The sequence below is a fragment of the Osmerus eperlanus genome, unplaced genomic scaffold, assembly GCF_963692335.1.
Source record: "Osmerus eperlanus unplaced genomic scaffold, fOsmEpe2.1 SCAFFOLD_186, whole genome shotgun sequence".
NCBI classification, from domain to species: domain Eukaryota; kingdom Metazoa; phylum Chordata; class Actinopteri; order Osmeriformes; family Osmeridae; genus Osmerus; species Osmerus eperlanus.
This window is the reverse complement of record NW_026911910.1, coordinates 18,166-42,956: the sequence shown is the minus strand read 5'-3', so window position 1 is coordinate 42,956 and position 24,791 is coordinate 18,166. Positions and strand designations below refer to the sequence as shown.

The 24,791-nt window shown below is 48.9% G+C and overlaps 1 protein-coding gene across 1 annotated transcript; it reads right to left on the bottom strand.

Moving 5' to 3' along the window:
• Window positions 1-4,047: 4,047 nt before the first annotated feature.
• On the bottom strand, window positions 4,048-24,378 carry LOC134016753 (netrin receptor unc-5 homolog; the record flags this gene model as incomplete). Its single annotated transcript, XM_062456064.1, has 6 exons — window positions 24,350-24,378; window positions 22,686-22,975; window positions 9,877-10,020; window positions 8,125-8,228; window positions 7,109-7,289; window positions 4,048-4,215 (listed from the first exon to the last, which is right to left on the bottom strand). Coding segments are annotated over exons 1-6 (916 nt in total), but the record flags the coding sequence as incomplete, so codon positions are not given.
• Window positions 24,379-24,791: the final 413 nt, after the last annotated feature.

The following is a 24,791-nucleotide window of genomic DNA, read 5'->3' as shown; positions in this document are numbered from 1 at the left end:
GAAGACTCAATCCAGTGTCATTTTAGACATTTCTCGACGGTGGCTTTGACGAGTACCGTGTACATATAAACACACAAACACACAGTCTTACGTACCAGTCTGCCAGCCTGAGTCTGTTTATTTTCTATCAGGCAAATCAATCTCCCCAGCTCCCCTGCAGGCCTCAGGGATGGTTACACTATTTAAATAATTCACACAAGTTAGACACCTCCTCAGGTTGTTTGTTAGTTATGGGATTACATTTGTTGTCCTCATTTCTCTGCTCTCATTGGACTGTTTGTTGGTTTAAGTCATGGGCAGAAATGCTAGTCTTCAATAGATGCCTAAGAAAACACGTTTTTATCGTAAACACACCGTACATCCGAATCATGATATGTATATGTTAATGACAGCCATGAGCATACCGTTTGTAAGAAACTCCCCACTGCGCCGCGAGCCTGCCAGCCCACCAGCCTGCTAGCCTGCCAGCTTGCTAGCCCTCCTAGCCACAGTATCAGTAGGAAGGGTTGGTGTGATCTCAGACTCAGCTCTGGCTGCCATTTAGTCATGGCTGTCTCCCTCGGCTGTGACCACAAGTCAATGTGGCGGCAAAGTCAATGGAGACAGGGATGGAGGAGGGAGGCAGGCCAAGAGAAGGCAGGAGAGAGGGATGGAGGAGAGGAGCAGGCCAGGAGGGAAGGCAGGAGAGAGAGATGGAGGAGAGGAGCAGGCCAGGAGGGAAGGCAGGAGAAAGAGATGACGTGAAGTGAAAGGACTGGAGTGGGAGTGTGTAAGGACATGTGGGGTTCATCTGGCTGGCTTCTTGTCTTGTCTGCCTAGCTGGCTGGCTGGCAAAATGCTCGACTTGGCTGGCGGGCTGTTTTTGCTCTCTGATTTCCTCTCCTGACAGTCTGTCTTCAGCGTCAGAACTCCCCGGGCCTCTCTCAGCATGGGGCCCATCTGATCCCACACCAGTACCTGCCAAAACTCTCTGAACTGCTCCAGTACGAACACTCAAGAATAAAATATAGTCCGGACGATTTCCATCCATCTTCTGACAAGAACCTACAGTAGAGAATCCGACATGTCTGTCAGGGGCCGGCTATCACGCCGTCCCCCAGTCTAACAGACTGCTGGCTGGGTGTGGCTGCTACTTCTGTACAATACAGCATCTGCTGAATCGAGACGGAGAACGACAGCCATGAGTCTGGACAGCCACACAGCTGAGAGGGAAACTGAACATTGTTGTCCAACACAGGAATACATGGCCATAGGCACTGGGACACAAAGCTGTCTGTTGAAAATAGACATCAAATTATAGTCATTCCAAGTCCGGTTGATGTAGAATTATTTTTTTTGTCATTAATTAAATGCAGAACTCTGTTTCCCCCCTAAAGGGTGTTTGTGCAGTGAGTCTGCAGCAGTTTAGCATGGCTGTCAATACTGTTGAGACAAAACCAACAAGGCCTACAACCATGACTTAGACTTAGTGCTTGAAACATAAAATGGATACGAGAGAAGAGATTTTATGAAGAAATGTTATTCTAAAATTAGACACTCTGCAAAAACAAACAATAAAATAAAAAAATAAAAAAACAGCTTGGATGGAATCCACAATAATTCAGCTTGGATAATTAATGAATCTCGGAAACTAGACCACCAATTTATCATGCAATTTATGGTATGTGTGCAGTTACACAAACTGCACTCAAGCTACCGATAACTACCGATTTCTTACTATCGACCATCTCCCCCCCAAACGATGAGAGAGGTGTGGACCCCAGTAACCTGACTGTCACAACCCGCCAGGCCCAGTATTAATGCCCATTGCAACCCTCAGCCCTCAGAGAGTTAAGGATGTTCTGTGCTACACTGAACATGTAATCCTGCCCAGGGTCGTCCTGCTACCCCCGCCTCTACAACCATTCTGTAAATGGAGATTTATACATGGAACCGCCACAGTCTTTTCTGATAAATCGGAGAGGATGTCATATTTAATTTGAAGGGTTGCGGTTGTTGGGTTGTGTGTGTCTGTGGTTACACTGAGGGTTGGTGGAGGGGGGTTGGCTCTGAGGGGTGCACCCAGGGGTAAACAACACAAACAAGGTGCCTCTTCTGATTAGAAAGCGCACCGCCACCTCCACCCATCCAGGCTGCCCCTGGTGGACCCGTGGATCCCTGGAAAAGACAGCTGGCTCTGTCTGACACCTCTACTAACCTCTTAGAGGAAATTAGAGAGAGCGAGAGAGAGAGCGAGAGAGAGGAAAACGAAAGGGAGGGGGAGAGAGCGCGGGAGAGAGCGGGAGATAAGATAGAAGAGAACGAGAGAGAGAGAGGCATAAAGAAAGAGAGAGAAAGAGAGAGAGAGAATAGAGAGGCAGAGATGAGAAGAGAGGCACCTCCTGGCCCCTGTCAAGCCAACAAAAGAGCAGCTGGAGGTATGATGGAGGTCATGCCACCTCTATATCCCTCATCAAACGAGCACCAAAGAAAGTTGCGTCTCTCCACAAGTCTCTGCTCAGACGTCTCTCTAAGGGCACAGTGCAGTCAGTCTTAGTGTACCCTGAGGGTTCAAATTACACACCAACTCCAGGAGCGGGCCCCAGCACTAGTACAATAGACCAACCAGCGCTAATCTGCTTAGAAGATCACCAAGATTACCCCCACGCGCCCCTCCCCTCCCAGGGGCGCACACCCTTGGGTACCCCTGTAATACCATAGTCCCCAGTCCTAATAACACCCCCATTTATCCAGAGATCCCTTCGCTCCTGCCCGGATTACTGCAGTCTGCTACTTACAGCTCTATTTTCTTCCAGGAGTTAGTTAGAGCCCCGTCTGACGCCTGGTGTTGTCTTTAGGTTACCTCTACACGAGAGCCCTGTGCAACACCACACCCCGGACGCAACAAGGGAGATAACCTCCGCTAGAGGCAAGGGGAGAGTGGGAGAGGAGGAAGAGAGGGTGAGGAGGGAGAGAGAGAGAGAGAGAGAGAGAGAGAGGAGAGGCTGGCCCCGGCGGAGGTGTTGGGTTTCCCTCCTGGCTGTTTCCAGAGTGTGGGAGACGCTCCCCTGGTCAGCCGGACGGCAGAAAGGCAGGCTGTGTCGGGCGACCGAACACACACGTCCTCCCACAGCTTTCCAGTCTGAGCAGCCCTCCCCCACCTCGTTCGCTCTCTTTTTGGCGTTCTCTTTCTTCCCCTCATCTCTCTTTTACTCCCTCCTCTGTTGCTCTCTGTACCGCCTACACGCCAGCCACTGGACGTTTCCCTCCCACCGCATCACTCTCTACCTCGCTTTTTTCTCTTCTCCGCTTCTCTTTTCATTTTATCCCTGCCTCCCTCCACCCCTTTCCACAATCCTTCTCCTTCCCTCCGTGTCCTCGGTTTATTCCACCCTCCCGCTCCTCCTTCACTCTCTCCGTCAGGAGGCTAATGCGGGGCCTGTATACGAGGCAGCCTTCCATCTCGGGCTCTGCCAGGGATCGATATCCTGTGCTCAGCATCAGGCACGCTGCTCAGCCTCCACACAGGGGAGACGGGATGGGAGACGGGATGGGAGACGAATCAAATACGCCTTAACTCCTCACGCGTAAAACCTGGCGCACAAGCTGGGCCATAATTCAGCTTTTTATTGCTCATATTTACAACATGGCTTGAGCACTATGCAATAACAGATGTACTCGCTGCCCTGACACAGTGTCCTGGCGATGTCTCTTTAAGGAGTCAGGTGAAATTGACATGTCTGCAGATGGGAGAGAGAGACATATGAATGAAGTCTAATGATACAGTACTTCATTAGCTATGAGGGTTGTTGTGAAGATTAAAGGTCTCTGTTGATACCACTTCACTGAAGCCTGTTTAATCACACAGAAACTAGCTAATGCCCTGCCAAGTAAAATGACAAATCATCAGCATAATAATAAAAAAAGTCAAAAAATTGCAATCAAACTAAAACATGGACGAATGCTTCTAGCAGCTGATGCAAAAAAAAAGAAGAAGAATGGACAGCCACAAAAAGCGAAGCCACAGGAAACGGAGCGCCACAGGACAGGAAGTGACCTGGGAGTTACCTGGACAGGTGGCCGTGCAGGCGCTTTTCTGGACACTCTGGCCCTCGCAGGAAGTGCCTCCGTTCAGCGGGGCGGGGTTGGTGCAGCTCCGACTCCTCTTCTGCCAGCCACGCCCACAGGAAGCACTGCAGGCCGACCAGGTGGTCCAGGTCGACCAGCCTCCATTAACTGTCCACGCCACGAGAGGGAGGGATGACGGAGGGAGGGATGATGGAGGGAGGGATGATGGAGGGAGGGATGATGGAGGAAGGGATGATTGCGGGAGGGGGATGACGGAGTAAGGGAAGGATGACGGAGGGAGGAAAGGGAGGATGACGGAGGGATGGAAGGATGACGGAGGGAGGGATGATGGAGGGAGGGAGGGGGATGACGGAGGGAGGGAGGGATGACGGAGGGATGATGGAGGGAGGGAGGGGGATGATGGAGGGAAGGAGGAAAGGATGACGTAGGGATGACGGAGGGAGGGAGGGATGACGGAGGGAGGGATGATGGAGGGAGGGATGACGGAGGGAGGGAGGGAAGGATGACGGAGGGAGGGAAGGATAATGGAGGGAGGGAGGAAAGGATGACGGAGGGATGACGGAGGGAGGGAGGGATGACGGAGGGAGGGATGATGGAGTGAGGGATGACGGAGGGAGGGGGGACAGAGCAGTCAGGATTACCCGACATGCACCAATGAGAGAGGTGTGTTGCTAAAGTCATGGCGACGGTATAGACAGTAATGTGTACAAATCTCTCTCTCCCAGCACTGCAATTACACGACCAACAGCCAATAACAGGGTGCACTTCCTGTGTCTACATCAGAAACACAGTGTGAGCCAAAACAAAAATCACTTCCCTCAAGACAGGGTGTAAAGTATTCAGGTTTTAGGTAATCCCTAAAAGAATCTAAGTCAAAAAGACCCCATTCTTCTACCATATAACAAATCCATCAAAAAAGAGAAAATCAATTTCCGACAAATAAGACTTTAACTACTTAACAGACTACTTAATAAATGCCAATCCACTTTAAAGCCGTCAGAGTAAAAAAGCTATCATTCATCTGCACGCTGCCAGGTAATTTCCTTGGCATTTCCCACCACAAAGTAAAGTCCTGACTCTACAGCCGCCCTGGTCCACCCACAGCACAGATCCATGTGTACCACAGTTCAGTCTCCCATCACAACCAGCCTCTGGTCTTTGGCCTGCTATTGCCACATAATTGATATAATTAGATCCTGGCAGTTGATTGGATCAAATCAACGAGGTGAAGTTCTAATCAACAGTGTGCTCTATTTAGTCTCTGGGACAGGACTCCCAGCAACCAGGAATCTGCTACCAAATTACCTAATTTGTTGACTTGAACCATGGTTCTGTTCTCTTGACGTGGTACTGCCCTCCTCTCCACCCCCCCCCCCCCCACCCCCCCTCTCTAATTTCCCCCTGTGCGTCCCCTGCGCTCTGCGCTGTGGCTGAATCATTTCCTTGCCCTCTGTGAGGGATTGATTGCCCACCATGGCGAGAGGTAAATTGCCAGGCGACTGGAGCGCCTGATTACCTCTTAGCACGGCCTCACCAGCCTCGCCAGTGTGGCTCATTAAAATACATCTCCGGATCTCGTCCCAGCTCCCCTTGGAGAAGACTTGGCTCACCCGGTTCTGATCGCCCAGCGGCTCGCAAAGAGGAAGTGTCGTCTGTCACAGAGGATACCTTAACGACAAAGTCATGACGGGTCTTCTGAATAGGATCCCTGAATCTGGGATTTTGTCACAATTAATGGAACCACAGAAATACATTGCACACCGCAGGTGTAGCGCAGGTTGGAAGAAACTGGGAGGCAAACTCCCGTTTCATGTCATTTGTCCCCAATTTCATGGCTCCAAGAGCGACTGATCGATGATTGACAGTCCAAAGAAAAGCATACCTTAAAGAGCAAATGTTATGGGCTCAACAATCATTTCTACTTTGATTCTGTCAAGAACACCAACAAAAAACAATCACGGGGCAAGCTTTTCAATCACAGCACAAGAACATGTCAGCATGTGCTCTGTATTATCAGAGAGCAATCACTTCTCTGGCCTGTTCTTCGTCAAGGCTGACGGAATGGCAGTCCATTTGTCCCAGAGAGGAAACTGAACTACTCTGCATTAACCAGTTCTTATTCTCGACCATTACCCGTGAACCTAGAAGAAATTGGCCAGCAAATATTTTTTTCATTCATACCCGTTTTCCCCCCCCCAGTGATCCTGAACATAGACTAACAAGTATCTTTGATGGGGTGTACGACACAGCATGCACCCATTACTATATCCTCTCAGACAGGCTGGGTAAGCGAGGCAGACATGGTACCAGACTGTGCCTCTCTCCCCAGCGCACAGAGAAGCTTTCATGATGCTCTCCCCAGCGATTACCAGCTCCTGTTTGCTTGTAGCTGAGAATTAAGGCGGGCGCTAATGTATGCAAACGTTAGTACTGCCTGCTCCCTGGGAGTCTTGTGTGCTGGAAAATATGCTGTTCCTCTGCATTTTAATAAAGGTCAGTCTGCTTATCAAGCCAAGTCATTATTTACAGTTTGCTGTTAATTCAATTTCCTTTCCCATCTTGCCTCTGGGTGGGGGATAGGGTGTGTGTGGGGCAGGGGGATCTAAGACCCAGGCTCTCCTCTCTGGGCTGTGTGGCCTCGTACGAGGGAGGGGACGTGGTGGAGCTGTGTAGCCGCACCTTCCCCCTCTTCATGTAATGAGACAACTTGGGACAGACTTGGTTTTCCAATGTGGAGAAATCATGACTTTGCGGCCTTATTGTTCCATTGGTTTGAACGCAAAAATATGTATCCACCGCCACATGACGTAGAGAGAGGCTGACACCCTGACAGGCCAGTCAGGGTGACCGTCTGTGCCACAGTAAGGGTGAAGTCGTTTGTGAATGCAGGGTCAGAGTTGTGGCCATGCAAGCACAGCAAGGTCTCTCTACACAGGTCTGAGTGTTCTCTGCCTCGCCCAGAACAGGCTCCGACTCACTTGTTCCACTGTGTACAGAGCGCTGACTCATGCTTGCTGGTGACAGGAGAGGGGTCACCTACCGTAGACGAGGATGGTGGCGGAGGTGCTCTTGCGGCGGGCCACGATGTTCTTGGCCACGCAGGTGTAGTTGCCCGTGTCTGCCAGGCGGGCTTGTTTGATGATGAGATTATGGTCCGCCGTGATGAAAAAATTGGGGTCACTGGCCGGGTCGATCAGATCCTCGTTCCTCGTCCACTCCACCTGGAGACACGTTGCTATGGTCACTGCCTGCTTCAAGAGGATCAGGGTTCACCCAGTAGCTATGGGCGGCATACACTAACTGGCGGAGGCTGGGATGTTACTTTGTGCAGAAACAAGAGAGGCACGGATGAGAAGTTCCTCTAGATAAGGAGGGGCGAACAAGACCACTGAAGGAGGGATGGCAGAGATAGAGAGAAAAAGAGAGATAAGGAGAGACAGCTATATGGTGGGAGGAAGAGGCAGGGGGAGGGAGAGAGAGAGAGAGAGAGAGAGAGAGAGAGAGAGAGAGAGAGAGAGAGAGAGAGAGAGAGAGAGAGAGAGAGAGAGAGAGAGAGAGAGAGAGAGAGAGAGAGAGAGAGAGAGAGAGAGAGAGAGAGAGAGAGAGAGAGAGAGAGAGAGAGAGAGAGAGAGAGAACTACAGCAAGGGAAAGAGGGAGAGCAGGAGACGGAGGAAGAGAGCGAGACAGAGAAGGAGGGGGGGGGGGGGGAGTGCAAACACAGTCATGAATTATGGATGTGTCTCTGCCAGAGCAGGAGTTAGGCCTCGTGGCCGGGGCTGACTGATGTGACGAGCCGCTCTGATATATGGCCTCCCAAAGATGTAAAAGTGATCATAAATCAATGAGAGGAAATAATTGGAGGTGTAATTCTTCTTTCCAGGGGTGGCCCCATCCCTTATAGCATGACGATGACCCTACACGACTAAAGGTCAAGTTTTGCATCACTAGACCTGATAGTGGAGGTGAATTTTGTGGGAAATTAAGCTTGGGTTAGGGTACGACGATCATTGGTCTGTACCCATGTCAGAATCGACCCTGTGTTCTGTGTGTCTAACCTCAGCCGGTGGTATGCCCTCCGGAGGATGGCAGTGGAGAAGCACTTCCTGGTCCAACGCCACCTCCTTCCCCATTGGCTCCTCCTCAAAGTTCTTCCTCAAGTCTGGACACCGGGAAAAGAAAACACAAACGAAACACGAATCAGACGCACTGAAATGTTCTCATTAAAATATGCAGGGACCGTATGCAAATCCCCCTGATGTTATCTCATCACCAAAACATCACACAGCTTTGAAAACATGTTGTCAGTAGCTCTATGTGAGCAGATTCTGTTCTGAGGTCCATATCTGTGGTGTGTTTTTTACAGTCTGCAGGCTGCTTCATGCTGGATGCCTGAATACTGCCAGAGGGCTCAGGCATCAAAACCAAAGCAACACATTATCTTGGTCCCTCCATCGCCAGCTTCCCTCCACTCTCCTCTCTTCCCCTCTCCCCACAACATCTTCTCCCTGTCCCCAGCCCCAGCTTTAGCCCAAGCCCCAGCCTCAGACTGGGGGGGGGGGGGGTATTTACCACTGTGTTTCCCTGTGCACAACAGTGTGAGATCTACCATTTATCAACAGCCCGAGCTACGTTGTGGAAGCAATTACCACTTTATTTCAAGTGGGGTGGGCCTTGTGGGGGGGAACTAGGCATTGTGTTGTATGAATCAGACCAGTTGTTAGGGCAGCAGCTGTAGCATTGCTGGTAGCGTTCGGGCAGCCTTGAGTCCTTTCACTTCCTGTTGTGACTCACAGCAACAACAAAAACAGCATGGCACCACACTGCCAACCAATGAGATTGCTGGGCTTCCTGAGACAGATTCTATAAAGCAGATGTTGGGCCTGTCCTGAGCAATCATGCTTAGAGAAACACTGAGATGAACAGATCGCTCCTTGACATTTAATTTAATTAAAGACGATATAATGGGACTTGAGGTGACGGAAGATCTAACAGTTCTGGAAGGTTCAAACGTGTGGGAGAGTGTGTGCATGCATGTGTGTGTGTGAGCGTGTGCATGTATGCGAGTGTGTCTGAACGTGCGCATGCCGTACACACATGCACGTGCACGTGAAAGAGTGCCCTCATCCTACATGTGTGTGACTTTGTGAGGCACGCGTACAAGGTTGGCAGATGCGTTTTAGGAGCGCTAGGCATTTTCTTTTGAGACAGTGTTACGTTTAGCTGTCTAGAACAATGCATATTTATGCCTGAATTAATAGAGGCGGATGCTATAAAACTCGGATGCAAAATGGCTTCTCCTAATGAAGCCTTTGAGGCTGCGGCTGGGGAAGTCTCTCTGTGTTCCCTCGACAGATTTATGGCGGCGGCACAGTCATAAATTTCAATTCAGTTTTTTTTCATTTTTTATTCCAGCTATTTTCATCATAGGGCGTGTCACTGATATACTCTATCTACTGAGGATTTGCCCATGAAAACCCTAATTTAGTGTGCTCCTTTTCAGGACTGCCTCCTAGCAGATGTATTACCCCAGATCCCGGTCTGATCATTCTGCTTATCTGCGTTACCTCAGGAAGCCCATTTTAGCGGAATCTTAATCACATTATAACAGTGTGTGTCTTCAAATGCATCCTTGACTCTGTGGGCTGACTAGGTTCCCCTCCTTTAGGCTCCTTATCCTCATGACAGACTCTCACAACATCATAAACAACTGAACTAAACATGCGGTTCTTACATCGCTCTTGTAACAAGTGTGTGACAAGTTAGTCTATTTCTTGGTAGCAAGAAAAGAGTTTTCGATCTTTGCTTACAGGCAATCCGCACATATGCTTTTTGGCTCTTCTGGGTTCCTGTAGTGCTCCAGGCCACACACTGGCACCAGTACTCATCCAGGCCGAAGATCTTCTCCACCTGCTGTCTGGTAATGTCGATCTTCACCTGCATGATAGGCAGCGCTGCAGAAAGGAAACAAGGGGCAAAAGTTAGTGCTAACAGAAAACTTCCATCCAATCAAAACACGCGTCTAGACAATCACATAGTCAGCTTCCTCACAATTTAGCTTGTTCCCGTAAGTGGATAACGAGCAGCAGGAGGAGGAGTCTAAAGCTCCGGGAGAAGCTCACTGAACCCAAGCCGACGGTAGAGTCCTTCCTCTGCAGCACGGGGCCCGCGCAAACAAGCAGAGTACCGTAATCAAATAACAACAGTGCTTGTTAACCGGGGAGAAGGAGAGGAACTGCCGGGAGCCATCGGGAGGGGGGTTCCGAGGGAGGTAATGTGGGCCTTTGTCACGGTCATTTATGAGACAACAAGGGAATGAGAAACACTCAGCGAAGCCACAGATTTTTTTCTCCTCCACAGGAATATGTTCATCTCTGGAGGTGAATGTGTTGTGCTCTAACCTTAGAGGCACCTGGACAAACAGTGTTCATTACTGCCGAGCAGACAGAAGTCGACTAGCAAGAGTCTCTTGTTATGAGCACGCGTGGGAGGTACTACAGAAAACAAAAAGTTAGGCAAACAAAATGAACAGAGATAGATGTAGAGGTCTTGGAAAAAAAAGAATTAATAATAAAGAGATGAAAAATTATCGCAAAACTGTGTTGACACTGGATGAACTGTTTTTTTCTTTCTTCTTTATTTAATCACATCTAGTTCTACTGTTGTTTCATGTTCAGGAGACAGTTTTTCCACTGATATTTTCTTCGCTCACCCTTCTCAGACCAGTGGTAGTTTTCCTGAACACTGACCGTGATCGTGGCCAAGTGTCCTACCTCCACTTCCACACACACAATCCCTACGTAGCTCTCAAAACACACACACTTAACACACACACACAGATACTCCTCACTTATGGAACGACAGCCGTGTTTTCACTAGGCTCTCTCTCAAACCCCTTCTCCTCTGTCTCCAGACCTTAGAGAGACTGAATGCTCAGACCCCGACCCGACAGCGCGGGGCCACGCTCCCTCCCTACTCCACCCCGGCATCTCCTCCAAATTGACACACCGACGCGTCCACCCCGCCGGCTCTGTTGATCTTCATAGAGCCGGGGTCGCTCTCCTCTAACTGTCATTTAGCTGAAAGCACTTAGTGTCACTCTCCAGCGGCCCCTCAAGCCCTCTCTCTGTCCAGGACCCGTCGGGCTCAGGTTCCTGTAGGAAACTCATCCAGGCTTGTGTTCTAAGTGGCACCCATCAGACCGGTGAACCTATACCGCAATTACAGTGCTCTGCCGATGTAAACACTTGTGATGATACTGCCGATTTTCCTCCTGTCGAAATTGAAGTTTTTGGGGTTTTTTTATCAAACAAATTTGGCATTTCAATGCGAGTGGGGCTATGACATGACCCCCCCCCCCCTATCGTAGTTGCCGTCTTAATGGAGTAGCTACTCCCAGTCCTCCATAACCTGAACCCCCCCAGATCACATTAGTTGTCTAACATGGTCTAAATTCACAGAGCATTTAGGGCAACAGTGTTCCAAAACTGTAAACTCGTATAAGCCCGACTCTTGTTGAGCAGAGGCTAGGTGTGAAATGACTAAAGATCTTTCTGGAGATGCAAAGCATGAGCAACAGTGGAGGAGGGTGAGAAATATGGCAGCACGCAATCTGACATTCTGATTAGCTGGCTGGGTAATTGCATTTGGCTTTCTTATCGCTTTCTCTCCTCATAATTACACTACCTGCATCCTGTCTACAACACCTTCCTGTAGCACTCTGAAACACTGTGATGACTCACTGTGTCCAATTTCACTCCAATTAATGAATGAGACAAAATACCATCTATTCCTGGGGTGTCACAGCAAAACCCACTGCACTAAGTTGTACAGCACTGAGAAAAAGTAATACAAATCATTTCAATTTGTCTCCTGGTTGTTTTTCTTTTACCCTCACTGAACATTCAGGTACATGGAATCCTGATTCAAACTGTACTTTTTCTGAAGGTCACCTTCAGATGTGGATTTCCCTCTGCACCACTACACAAAGATAAGTCTGGTATATACTGTATGTATTGATTCATGGAAGCCTACCTGTAATTGGAAATAGCTGGGCTTCACAAAGTGCCCTGACTACCCTGTGTTGCAATTCTGTCAGTATTGATTAAAGGGTCTGTCATGCTTGCATGGTATGTGACACAGAACCTGCCTGTGGGAATCTTAGGAAATTACACTCTAACCACCACGGCAACCATCTGAGACAGTGTCTACATCACAGCCCCTCTTAAGTAATTAAGAAGTTTTATGATTTACCCTCCACTGAGTTTGGAGTTTCAGCTCATCTCAGAATCAGCCCGTACTCCAAACTTCCCTGGGCGTCCGTGCAATATTCATGACCAGGGGAGTGACACCACTTTGAATTCTGGACTCAGACCGAGCCCCCTCTCTCATTTTTCATTCTGATGCAATAGGTCAGCTGATGCGGCTTATGCACTGGCGAGCGCATGCTGCCAGGGTTACGGGACTCCATATGGAAATGAGAAGGGTTGACCTGGCAACACCCATCAACATACACACTTTCTCACATACACACATCTATCCAGACACATACACACACACACATGCTCCTCAATGCAATGATTGACGGTTAAAGTAAAAGAATCCCATTATTTGGCTATTTTGTTGGCAACTTATTTTATTCACTGCAACATTGTTGGTTATTTTCCCTAGCCCTGGGTAAAATGGAGATTTAGTTAAGGCACTGACGCTTAACTGACATGACCCTGTCAATCACACTATGGTGACTGAGACTCAGGGCTGGTGCTGGGACTAGGCTGGGGCTGGGACTAGGCTGGGGCTGGGACTAGGCTGGGGCTGGGACTAGGCCAGGGATGGAATAGAGGCTGCAGTTGCAACAGAAGCTGGGACTGTTTTGTACACAACAATGCCACTGGAATGTTCTTACTACACTACCTCCTCTCTCAATGATGTGGCCAAGTCCCACAGAAGCTGTAACAGTGACAACTACTGATAGGAGCCTGGATGCTGCTTGTCTGTCTGTGGCATCCAGATGAACATTCACAGCTGCTCTCTATCTGAATGTATGAAGGGAACAGTCAGATTGCTGAATGCAGACTCTCACCTGCAGAGAGACCAGGGCACCGACACAGCGTGGGAAGGGAATGTGTTGTACATGTATTGTGTGTGTTTACAAATGTGTGTGCATATCTGCATAGACTGTATGTAAATATATCCATCCGTGTGTGTGTGTGTGTGCACAGCCGTCTACAGATGTTCCTGGGAGCGTGTGTCCTGGGTGTGTATACGTGTGTGTGTGTGTGTGTGTGTGTGTGAGGTCTGGGTGAAGACGCTCTGGAGTTCAGAGGGGCTCCACACACAGGGTAAACATCATTGGACTCAATCCTCCATGAGTCGATATCGGGCTCGTCTGAGACGAAGATTTTCTTTCTCTCTCTCTCACTCTTGTTTTCGCAGGCTTTGACCTCAATTCCGCGGGGGTCATTTGCTTATCAAAAGCAGGGACTGGAACTGGCAGGTTTGAATGTGTGTTCATTGTGACCAAGGAAATTCAATTAGGTTGCATCCCCACTGTGTGTGGTGCTGGGCTTCATGAGTGGATGAAGGGGGATTAGGGTTGGGACTGTACACCTGGGAACACGCCACGGAGAACATGCTGTGTGTGGGGACAGAGACAGAAAACAACGGGCTCTGTCAGTCAGCAGACAGGGTGTGACTGCGCATCCTGTTTCCTGTTAGAATGGATCCGGTTTTCCTGTTAAGACTGTTTCCTGTTTGACTCGATCCTGTTTCCTGTTTGATTGGATCCTGTTTGACTCGATCCTGTTTGGCTGTATTTGCTTCTTGTTCCACTATATCCTGTTGTTTTCTCCTTAGGTTCATCTTCCTCATCTACGACCACGGTTATGACAAAAATAATGACCATAAAGTAACATAACATGAAGTGAATATCATTGTTCAAGTTGTTCTTTGCAGGTAGTTTGCATTCATAGGAAGGGCTAAGGATTTCCTAAGTGTGTGATAAATTTCTTTGCTATGACAGGGTTGCAACTGATATAAAACCAATCAACGTAAAAAATATCCCCAAATGTAAATGACCCGGAATGGGCCACTGTGCCAAGGAGACCACTACATTAGCACCAAGGACACAAGCAAATGAAAGCTACAACCTGCCAACTCTTCTCCATTAACATCCTAAATAGGTGGGTGATGAGTGGCCTCAGTTAGCTGACATTGAGGGATAGAGAGAGGGAGATACAGAGAAGAGAGAGAGGGAGAGTGAAAGCGGGGGAGAGAAGGAGAGAGAGGGTGGCAATATATGGTGTCATCATTACTGTCTCCAATCAGGAAGACTCTGGCCTTGTAGGTGACGCATGGCTCTATTAGAAAGAGAGAGAGAGGAGGAAGAGAGGGGGGCAGGCCGAGAGACCTTATTGTTGAACGTGCTGTGGGCCAGGGGCCCCTGCCAGCGAGGTCAAGCCTCAGTCACTAGGCCAGACTTTTGGGTCAAGGCCCTGCCTCTGGTTAGAACCAGCTTTCTGAAGCGGCCCTTTTGATTGAGCTGTCCATTCTCTACAATGGATGCGCCTAGCAAGGCCCCCAATGGTGCCCTGAATGTCGTTCTAGATTATTCATGGCTGACAAACAGGCAAGCAGGTACTGTGGCGCGCCAATCTATCCAGCTAGGTCCAGGCCAATGCCACTTCAAGGAGAGACAGGCAGTTGCTCTGTTTACAGATGCTGACTCTGTCTAAGAGACGAATGGAGGTAAGAATGCTGTGAAAGATGAAACACTGGTCAAGGAAACCAGAGAGACGAGGTACAAAAAGTGTCTTGTTGTGAGTCATGGATAAGGCAGAGTGCATCATTCCAACATGACATTTTGCTTGTTTAATTACTTGCTAATGGTCTTTGAAAAACAACTTTTTCCACTGGTATTTTAATTGCTTACTTGTAACTAAACCCGGTTGCTCAAAACGGTTATGCGTTGTTTACAGACGACTCAGTAATCCTCCACATATTGCAGTCAATTACAAGAATGAAATGTTGTTCTGGTGAAGGATGTGAGTCACACGGCAGCATGTCTTCTGTCAACACCTCAGTCGGGGGAGCGAATCCTTATTTTGCCGTCGCTCAGTCATCTTTATTAATTGTGATTTGCACAATCCTCCAAGCAGCAGAGAGTGAGACTTCTCTCTCTGACATTAGTCTCGGCAGTCACAACACCACACCACCCTGCTCTCACCATGCTACTCCCAGACAGGAAATCACAACAATAACAACAAGCATGTCAGACAAGGAGATCAAGACCAAACAAGTTTTTAGATGCACAGGTGTTTGTGGGGTTTAGAATGTGTAAATGAACTCATTTGCAGAACTTCAGAATAGCTTTGTCTCTCAACAAACTCTGCATTTGCAATGTGTAAAGACAAACAGCCCTAACTAACATCCACCTATCGTTTGCCTGTAAAGAACAGCACACAAAGGTTGACATTTCACTTTATTAACCTGGTGTTCCTTCCCTCCCCCCCATCCTTACGTCGTTCTCTCGTGAGGTTGCCTAACCTTTACATCCACCTAACTGCACGCTTATCCTAATAAACAAATACGCCGCTTTCCCACAATCCCCCTGCTTGGTAATTACTCTTTATCTCCCAGCCTGACCCTGTGATTGGCAGGAGCCTGCCATGGGGCTCCAGGGTACGGGGACTGGAACCTCCGCCCAGACACCCCCTGGCCCCCTCCTGCCCCCTCCCTCCCTCCGCCCCCCGCCCCCCCCCCCCCCCCGCGGGTCTTTATCTGGCCGACACACCTGCTCCTTCCTGGGATGAGACGCTGTCGGATGGGAGGCCTGGGAGCGTCTGTCTGGCTCCAGCTTCCATTACACCTCTCTGAGTGGGCGGATCTGATAGCATGTTAGCCACATGAAAGCAGCGATAATTTGCACGGGCTAACATGTTCTCCCTGGTTCTTCTCTGACACGGCCTCGGGCGCTGGAGTAAATAAGAAACCCTTCTCACAGGTAGAGAGGGGGGGAGGGGAGGGGGAACGAGGCACAAGTGGAGCTCCCATCTGGTCGGTGATTGCTTTGCACCATACAAATTGCATTACGTTTTTTCCCCCTCCTCTTCCCCCCCCCCTCTCCCCTCACCCTCCTCGCCCTCCTCACCAACAGTTGGTCCCTCTTGGCCCCCTGGACGGCAGAGCAGGGAAAGACGGCAGGCAGGGGTTTGAGCTAATCCGACGGAGGTGTGTGGGCGAATGTAAATATTCTGCACAACAAGAAGCAAGATTCTGAAAACACCCTAAGGGAGTAGCCAGGCCAGGAAAGCCTTTACCCACAAACTTTACACAACTATTTTCCAGGCGTTTTGAGAGGCGTTCTGACTTATTAGAATTCTCGTCTCACGGCATGTTTTCGCATTTCTATATAATGTTATATTTATGAGTGGCGGTATACATGTACGTTCACTCTCCAATATGGCCGTGTAGCTCTCATGCATACTTTAATAGGAGTGTCTGACTGTTTTCATTTCATCTTGGTGTCTGAGTATGTGTGTCTTTGTACAGCCAGACGGCCACAATGACTTGGCTTCACACAAGGTGTTTTGAAGGTGCTTATCTAATTCCAAACCACATCATGTCGTACGTAAATGATTTGCGTTGTAGAAACGTCTTTCATGAGGTAGGTTCTAAAAGGCAGGTATTTCCTTTTCCAGCCAGAGAGGGCTGTTGCTTCCTCCTTGGTCACAGAAATAACAGCACTTACTATGTCTCAACAGCGTGCACACACACACACACACACCTCACACTGATGCCGTTGTCTACCTGACAAAAACGAGGGCTGTGATTTGGTTTGTTTGACCACACAGAGATGTGATGGTGAATTGGCTCCTTGGGGCCACACTCGCGGAGCGTAGACTGTCAACTGGTGAGTTCCTGTGCCTATCAAGGAATCTCCACAGACTATTTAGCTGTCATGTCCCCATCCCTCCCGGAATCCCTATTTTTAAACCAATCTGAGTGGAGCAGGTGTTGATCGGCAACACCAACTCCCACTTTGCCGCCCGCCCGCCCTCCCTCCTCAGCGCTCAGTCACAGAAGAGGAATTTTCGTTCTTTGAGTGAGAGCACAGGAAGTTTGGAACAGGGTAATTACACAGCCAGTCAAAAAAACTGGAAAAAATAAGCCACCATTGTATAACGATTCTAACAGTATGCGTGGCAGGTGGCCGGGCCAGCTGTCAGTCTGTACTGTTACTTTCGTTGATTCTTATCCTAAACACAAGACCCTATCCTTCAATTTCCTGGTTGTAGATGAAGAGCCTGGAGGACTGTTGGTATTTCATTTTGTAAAGCTGCTCATAAACTACAGTAGGACTGAGGATCAGTTTGTCCTCTCGGATCACACCTTCGATGTAATAATCTATGATGGTAAATATCACCAACCACAGACAAACACGCATTCTGTACAGAGAATACACACAGACCCACACATATACATACACACACACACACACACTCAAACAAATCAAATCAAGTGTGATTGCATTGATTATCTATCCGTCTCACAGTGGGGATTTTGTCCCTGAGAGGAAGAGAACGAGACGTGGCCAGTGTGAAAGGATCGGTGCAGACACAGAGCATTCCAACTTTCAGCAAGAGCACAGCTTTTGTGCGAGTGACAAAACTGTAATTACTTTACAGAAAGCCCAGGCAGGGTCTGAGGGTCTGACGAGACATGGCCCATCTGTGGGAGGACAAAGGCTCAACTTTTTTGCGAGGGCGATTGGAACCCCAACGTTGTTTGTTGACATACTATAATTAATTTTTTTCTCTATTGTTCCGCTAATTGCTGAGGATTTTAGGGTCGGTTATAACTGCAGTTCGTGTCTGGCTAGCCAGAGGTGCTGACATATCTGTCTAATGGCCAAACACCTGTAGGGAAGGAAGGATGTTCCGCTTGTTTGCTGGCCTCAATCACTGCTGAGACAACCTGTTTAAAGAAAATGCTAGACAGCCTTATCAACTGGGGCATCTACTGCTGCTTTTGAAGGACAGGTTAATAAGTGTGGTTGTGTTGCTGTATGGCACTTTGAAGAGGAAAACCAGGAGGAAGTACCAACAGTCCTTCAGTTCAATTTCATGTCACCCTCATCACTTCCATGTTGTTAGGGGCAGGAATCTATCAACGTCCTATAGGGAAGGCGTGGACTGGTTTTATACACACACAGAGACACACAAGCACGTACTCACACACACACACACACACACACACACGACTGCGCTGACCTGCAGAAGAAGCCTAATGGAACGCGTTGGCAGATGTGTCACAGGAACAATTGACCTTGCCATCTGTTTTCCGGTGCCTCGTCGCCAAACCTCCCCCCCCCTCCCCGCTATATACAAGTCCCATTATGGGATGCAGCTAATAATGCATTATCAATTAGCCCCCTTCTCCAGTGATCGATGCAGAGCAGGTGGTACAAGGCCATTGCCTTCGTTTGGGACTATATTATCCTCATCAGCCTACTTCTCTTATTTCCACCTATTCATTACCGTCTGGCGAGCAGGACTATCGGCTTTGGCTTAAATTGTGTCTGGATTGTTCTTCGATATCCCATTAAAGATCATGTTTAATCACTGTTGAGGAATCCCACTGCCATTACGGGGACTCTTAACTTCTCAACCTGAATTTGTGTGAAATTTTAGTGACTACAAAATGAAGGGGAGTTATGCTCTTTGTTGTAGTGTTGAGAGAGAGCGAGAGGGAGAGGGAGAAAGAGAGAGAGAGAAAGATCAGAGGATGAAGGGAGAGGCTTCTGGCTACGAGATCCAAGTGTTGAAGTATTAAAATGTGCTCCTGACTAAATCCGGCTTATCTCCACTCAGATCACACATCACTGATAAAATGCTCAAATCCCGGATTCGATCAATCAGAAAAGACATATTTGACATAAATGAAATCTTGACAGTGTCCAGAGACAAAGCCTTGGGACAATGGCGCCGTAAAAAATGATTGGTTCTATTTATGGGAATAATAGATAGAATAGATTTAACAGATTTACGGGGTACGTGGAATGTGGTATTTAGATTTCTTAGGATTGATGAGAGGACAGGGGATTGGGTTTTCCCAGGATGGAGGAAGAGGTTACGTTCCTGCATTAAAGGTTAGGATTCATAGTGTAGGAGCCTGTGTGTGTGTGTGTGTGTGTGTCTGTGTGGGTGTGTGTACGCATAGTCTGAGTACTCGAAGTACAGACTATGAATTTGGAACAGCCCCAGGTGATCCTGTGCAGCACTTGATTATTCTGGTCCGTGCGTTGTTTTTCTTTGTTGCGCAGCTGTACGCAATCATTTCAATCAGCCTGAGAATCTAATCTCTGGTTGTCGTTGGAAGACGCTCGTCGACTTCTTTTCAAACATGTCGTGTGCAAAGTGTGTGCGGATTTTCCACCTGAAAGGGTTTCTCTGCAGTCAGAGGGGATATAAACCGCCCCCATCAACGCCAGATGATGAAACGTAAACACAATCAAATAAACCTCTCGTCTCAAATGCCAATCTCACCCCCCCCACCCCCCTCTCAACACTTGTCTGATGGCCAATCATACAAGGGAAGAGCATCTCCTAATCTAATGCAAACACACTGTCAGCATCGATTTCCTCGGCACAGGATGCATCTATATATTTATTAGGGCCTCGCCTCTCATCTTCATGTCCTCGCTGTTTTCGATGAAGAGTGGGAGGGAAGCCTGGGGCGAGCTGGTGTGGGGGAGGGGAGAGGAGGCTGGACCGAGGCCACACCATGATGGAGTGGGGTTTAGGGAGGAGGGGGCAGTGCCTTTGAAGCAGCCACAGCCACACTATTGAGATAAGTTACTGAGGACAGGTAATGAGAACCAATAGACTCCTGGGGATGGATCAATAGCGGACATTGATACCCAGAGAGGAAGGACAAATTGCAACGTTCTTTTCCCTTCCCTCTCTTGACAGTGGAGAGGAGAAGAGTGAAGGGGGGAGCTCCCAGAGCAACATGGGGGGGGGGGGGGAGAGGGGGGGGGGGAGAGGGGGGGGGGGGGAGAGGGAGGCAGTATTCACGCCAGTAGACAGAACCGTGGTGGAGTTCATGTCCAATACACTAGAGAAATGTCCCCAGAGGTTAGGTCAGTGCTCTCTGGTCCAATACACCACATGGGTCCTCAGAAAGCATGCCATTACCTGAAGCACCTAGCAGGCTCTCCGCACGGTTGTCTCTGTGCTCGCGTAACCCATGCATCTCGGTGATCTATGAAGGGGTTTGAGGTTCTACACCTCCATCTGCCAAACTTGTTAACAAATCCATCGAGTGCCGCATGGATGCTGACGATGAGGACCACTCTGCCTTCCAGGGTGTCTGCACTCAGCACCAAGGACGCCGAGAGCCGGGCGTGACGGGGGAGAGCAGAACCCCAGGAAAGGCACTGGATAATCAGTTCTTCTCCCCTGTTGAATGTTCCTGTGTTCCGTAGCTATTGTTCTGCTATTAGAGTTCTGAGTGTTATTTCTATTCGCGGCTCCGTCTCCTCATTTACACAACAAAGAAAGGCGGAACGGCCTTGATTACAATCCCGACCGTCTGCAGAAAGCCAAGCAGAGAGTCGAGGCTGAGATATTACAAAAACCCTCTTGACTCTGATTGGCCAGACACATGTGGTGGGCCATGGCACACGCATCCTACAGGCGGTGGTTTACCAGGATAACAAGCAGCCCTCGTACCCCTGGCTCTCTACCAGAGGAGCAGGAACACAGAGATCCTGAACTCCCTCTGCCCGACACTTAAAAACTCTCAGAAGAAAGAGCCCCCAGAGAGAAGAGAGGGTTATTTTGGGGCCGAGAATTTTTTTTGTACCATTTCACACTGTATAAATTGTCAATCAATTTTTTAGTCAATTTTCGGGCATGTCTTCCAACTGTCGAATTCCCCTCCAAACGGACCTTGTTGTTATCTGCCAGTTTTTAGTGTTATAGAAGGCCTGGTTGCCTTGGAAACAGTTAAGAGTTTTGAGTCCACTGTGACTGTGACGGGCAGGGCGAGAGGACACACAAACATTTGCACACACGCACGCGCGCGCGGCTGCATGTGTGACTACACACACACACACACACTCATGAACACTCAAAGAAGCACACAAACACATGCACTTGTAAACACGCGCGCACACAAACTCACAGCCCATAGAGGATCTGTCTATGGCCTGTTAACGGAGGATGAGAGGCTTTAGACGAAGCCATCAGCAAACTCCTCTGGGCAGCGCTGACATTAAACAGCAGCGGCGTTGGAGAGATCGATGGGAGTACCTTGGAAAAGCTATACCGGCGGACATCCAGGCGTCCTTCATCTCTCCACGGCCCCAATATGACACATTCATCACAGCCGGGAGCCTGGGCCAGACTCATCCAGGGAGTCATGGAGAGGCCTTGGAAGCTCACAGACATTCTACACAAGGGCTGGTGCTGCAGGAGCACAGAGATGCCCCGTGATGCCTCGGAGACGGCCATGAACCTTTTTTTTTTTTTTTTTAATGGGAGACAAAACCCCCAGTCAGTCTTCAAGGTGGATTGTCGGAGTGGCAGTGGGAACGCCCTGTTTCATTCGCACAAAGGGTTATATTCTTTGAATGCAGACGACAACGCAGACAACGCATCGACACTTCTGTGCCCTGTGTCATGTAGTTAAAAAGGAGAAAAAAAAACAGTCGAGAGTTTTCGCTGACGTTCTAAAAGTGACACAAATGTTAAGTGTGTTCTATATTTGGGAACAGGAAGATAAAATATTAAGCGCGAACACTTTGTAAAAAAAAAATAAAAAAAAATACTGAGAGCAGCACCGTGCGTTTGTTTATGCATCTCTGCTCATCCCTGCTCAACTTTAAACCCTCGGTTCTCACCTTACGCTGTTCCTCTGGGTGTGAGCACGCCCTTCTACTGTGGAATCATGGTCATGAGAGAGATTAAGAGAGTGTGTGTGTGTGTGTGTGTGTGTTTGTGTGAGCACACATCTTGTGTGTGCGCATCTGTGCATTCGTGTGTGTGCGTTCTTGCTTTCCCCCAAAGCTAGTCATTTTCGCATTGGTTGTTCACAATCATCTGTCAGGATGTGAATTGGAGGTTTGAAGTTACAGATCAGTTCTGAATCCCCGGCACGTCAATGACACGCGTGTTTTTCTGCCAGGCGGTCGACTGAGGCTCCGGAGAAAGGAAAACAAACAACCATTATGGGATGTGAGCAAGCAGGTTTCCACGGCAATGTCTGGGAGAAACTGACGTGCATATTATTAAGGTGACAAACAGATATGTGGATGAGTCAAGGGCTTGACAGACCACCATAATCACTCGGAAATAACTAATATGAGCTAGCGCACACAGAGGCACTTAAGGTGATATAATCACAGAGAGACGGATAGTAGGAGTAAACCAATGCTTCATGAATATCAAAACAAGGCTGCAGGTACTTGGCAGACAAATAACATCCCAATCTCATCATGCACAGAGTAGGGACACAAACACACACACACACAGGCATGCACAAATACACATGCTAACACACAGATACAGCACACACACAAACACACACACACAGGACTAACTGAGCTCCGGAGTACCTGTGGCAGGGTCGATGGTGCGTTCGATCAGGTGGTCGTCCTGATGCACCCACTCCCCGTTGCATTTGAAGTAGATCTGCGTGGCGGGGGTGGAGCGGCAGGTCAGGGTCACCGGCTTGTTCTTCACTATGTACTCGTCTTCCGGCTCCACCAGGAAGTGAGGTAACAGGTCCGAGAAGGCTGCAGGAAGGGTTGCCGTGGCAGTGTGCTCGGCACCTAGGAGGGGAAGGGGGATGGGGATGGGGGGGGGGGGGCAAAGAAAGGACCAGTTTAACTCAGAGGAACAGAACCTTCTCTTGGGAATGAGTCAGAGGCAGCCTTCAACGGCTTCTTTTGTGTTGAACAAAGGGACACGACAGAGTCACATGGCCTCATTGCTACCATAGTAATAGTACCAGTGAACAAAGTACGTCTCGATCCCAATAGCCCTGTGAAGTACTGTACGTTAGTGTGGCCTTGGTCGATTCCAGCTTGACACAAGAGAAACAAACGACACGCACATTCACACACCGTGCTGCCCTGAGGTCAGATTCAGGTGAGGATGGAAAGAGAAAGACAGGTCGGTGTCGTCTCTTAATCACAGCCGAGCTGATGACTCACTGGTCATTAATCCGTTACTCTCTATCCACGAGACAGTGATCAGGCCTGTTCACCTAGTGGGATACAGTCCTCCACCCTAACCACCTGAGAGAGGCTGGAAAGGGGAGAGGCCTCAGTTGAATTGTCAGAGAGTCTGAAAGCGTTGCCGTCTCTGCAAACCCAGACCCTGAAAGGCGCAGCTGAAATTTTTACACCGTAACAGCAGAGATGGACGTTATAGGAGGTAGATTCACATAAACCTTCACCTCCACAGTACAGAGTTGTAGCTCAAAGGTGCTTTATCCCTGATGAAGATCATAGTGGAGTACATGTGATCAAATAAAGACTGTCCACACCCCCCCCCCAACTGCCACTCGAGACCAGTAAATCTCCAAATAAACCGGTTTTAAAGCAGTGTAATATTAATTTACAAGCCTATAGTCCAATAAGGGAGACAGACGCGATCTTTACCACCTGCTATATACCTCCAGGACAGGCCTTGAGACCATACCTCATAACAGGACAGCAGGAGCTTCCACTGACCTCTCCTTTCTGCTCCTCTCCTGCTCTCTCTCTCACCCACTCTCCCTCGTTCTTTCTCTCTTTTCTCACTCACTCACTCACTCTTTCCCTCCCCCCTCTCTCTCTTCTCTGTCTCTCCCTCTCTCTATCCCTCAATGTCTCTCTCTCTCTCTCTCCTTCTCAATGACTCTTTCCCTCCCCCCTCTCTACTCCCCGCCCCACTGCCCCCTCCATCTCTCTCCAGCTCATCTTGGCAACTTACTAAAGCCCAGTCTGGGGATAAACAGCATCTCTGCACAGACGATATGATCTGCTGCTCCAGCGCCCCTGACGCACGCCGTCTCCACGTCTCCTCCTGTCTCCCCCGTCTCTCCCTCCCTCCCTCCGGGGTCTCTGCCCCTCGCTGGGTGCGGAGCGTCGCATCCAGGAGGGTGGGACACAGTGAGGCGCGCGGCGGCCGACACCGCTGAACCCTGCTAATGTATCTTGTACGTGTTTAACTCTTAATGAAAGCTAAATGTTCTGTGTCCAATGAAGGACATACATCACTGTGAGACGCGTACCTCTTCACCCCCACTTTTTGGCTCCACATTTTCTTGTAACAAAGTATTATCTGACAAGTGATGAAATATGTCATTAATACAGCAACTCCTGTCCCACAACAAATGGACAGTATGTCATTAAATACTGCTGAGCATGAGCGTATTTATATAAGAGATGGGGGGGAGAAGAGACAGAGAGAGAGACAGAGAGAGAGACAGAGAGAGAGACAGAGAGAGAGACAGAGAGAGAGACAGAGAGACAGAGAGACAGAGAGACAGAGAGACAGAGAGACAGAGAGACAGAGAGACAGAGAGAGAGAGAGAGAGAGAGAGAGAGAGAGAGAGAGAGAGAGAGAGAGAGAGAGAGAGAGAGAGAGAGAGAGGAAAGCACAGAGAATCTGAGAACACAGTCCATAGTCGATATTTTCCTGTAATTGCTCAGACGGAGGGGTAAAACTTTGCA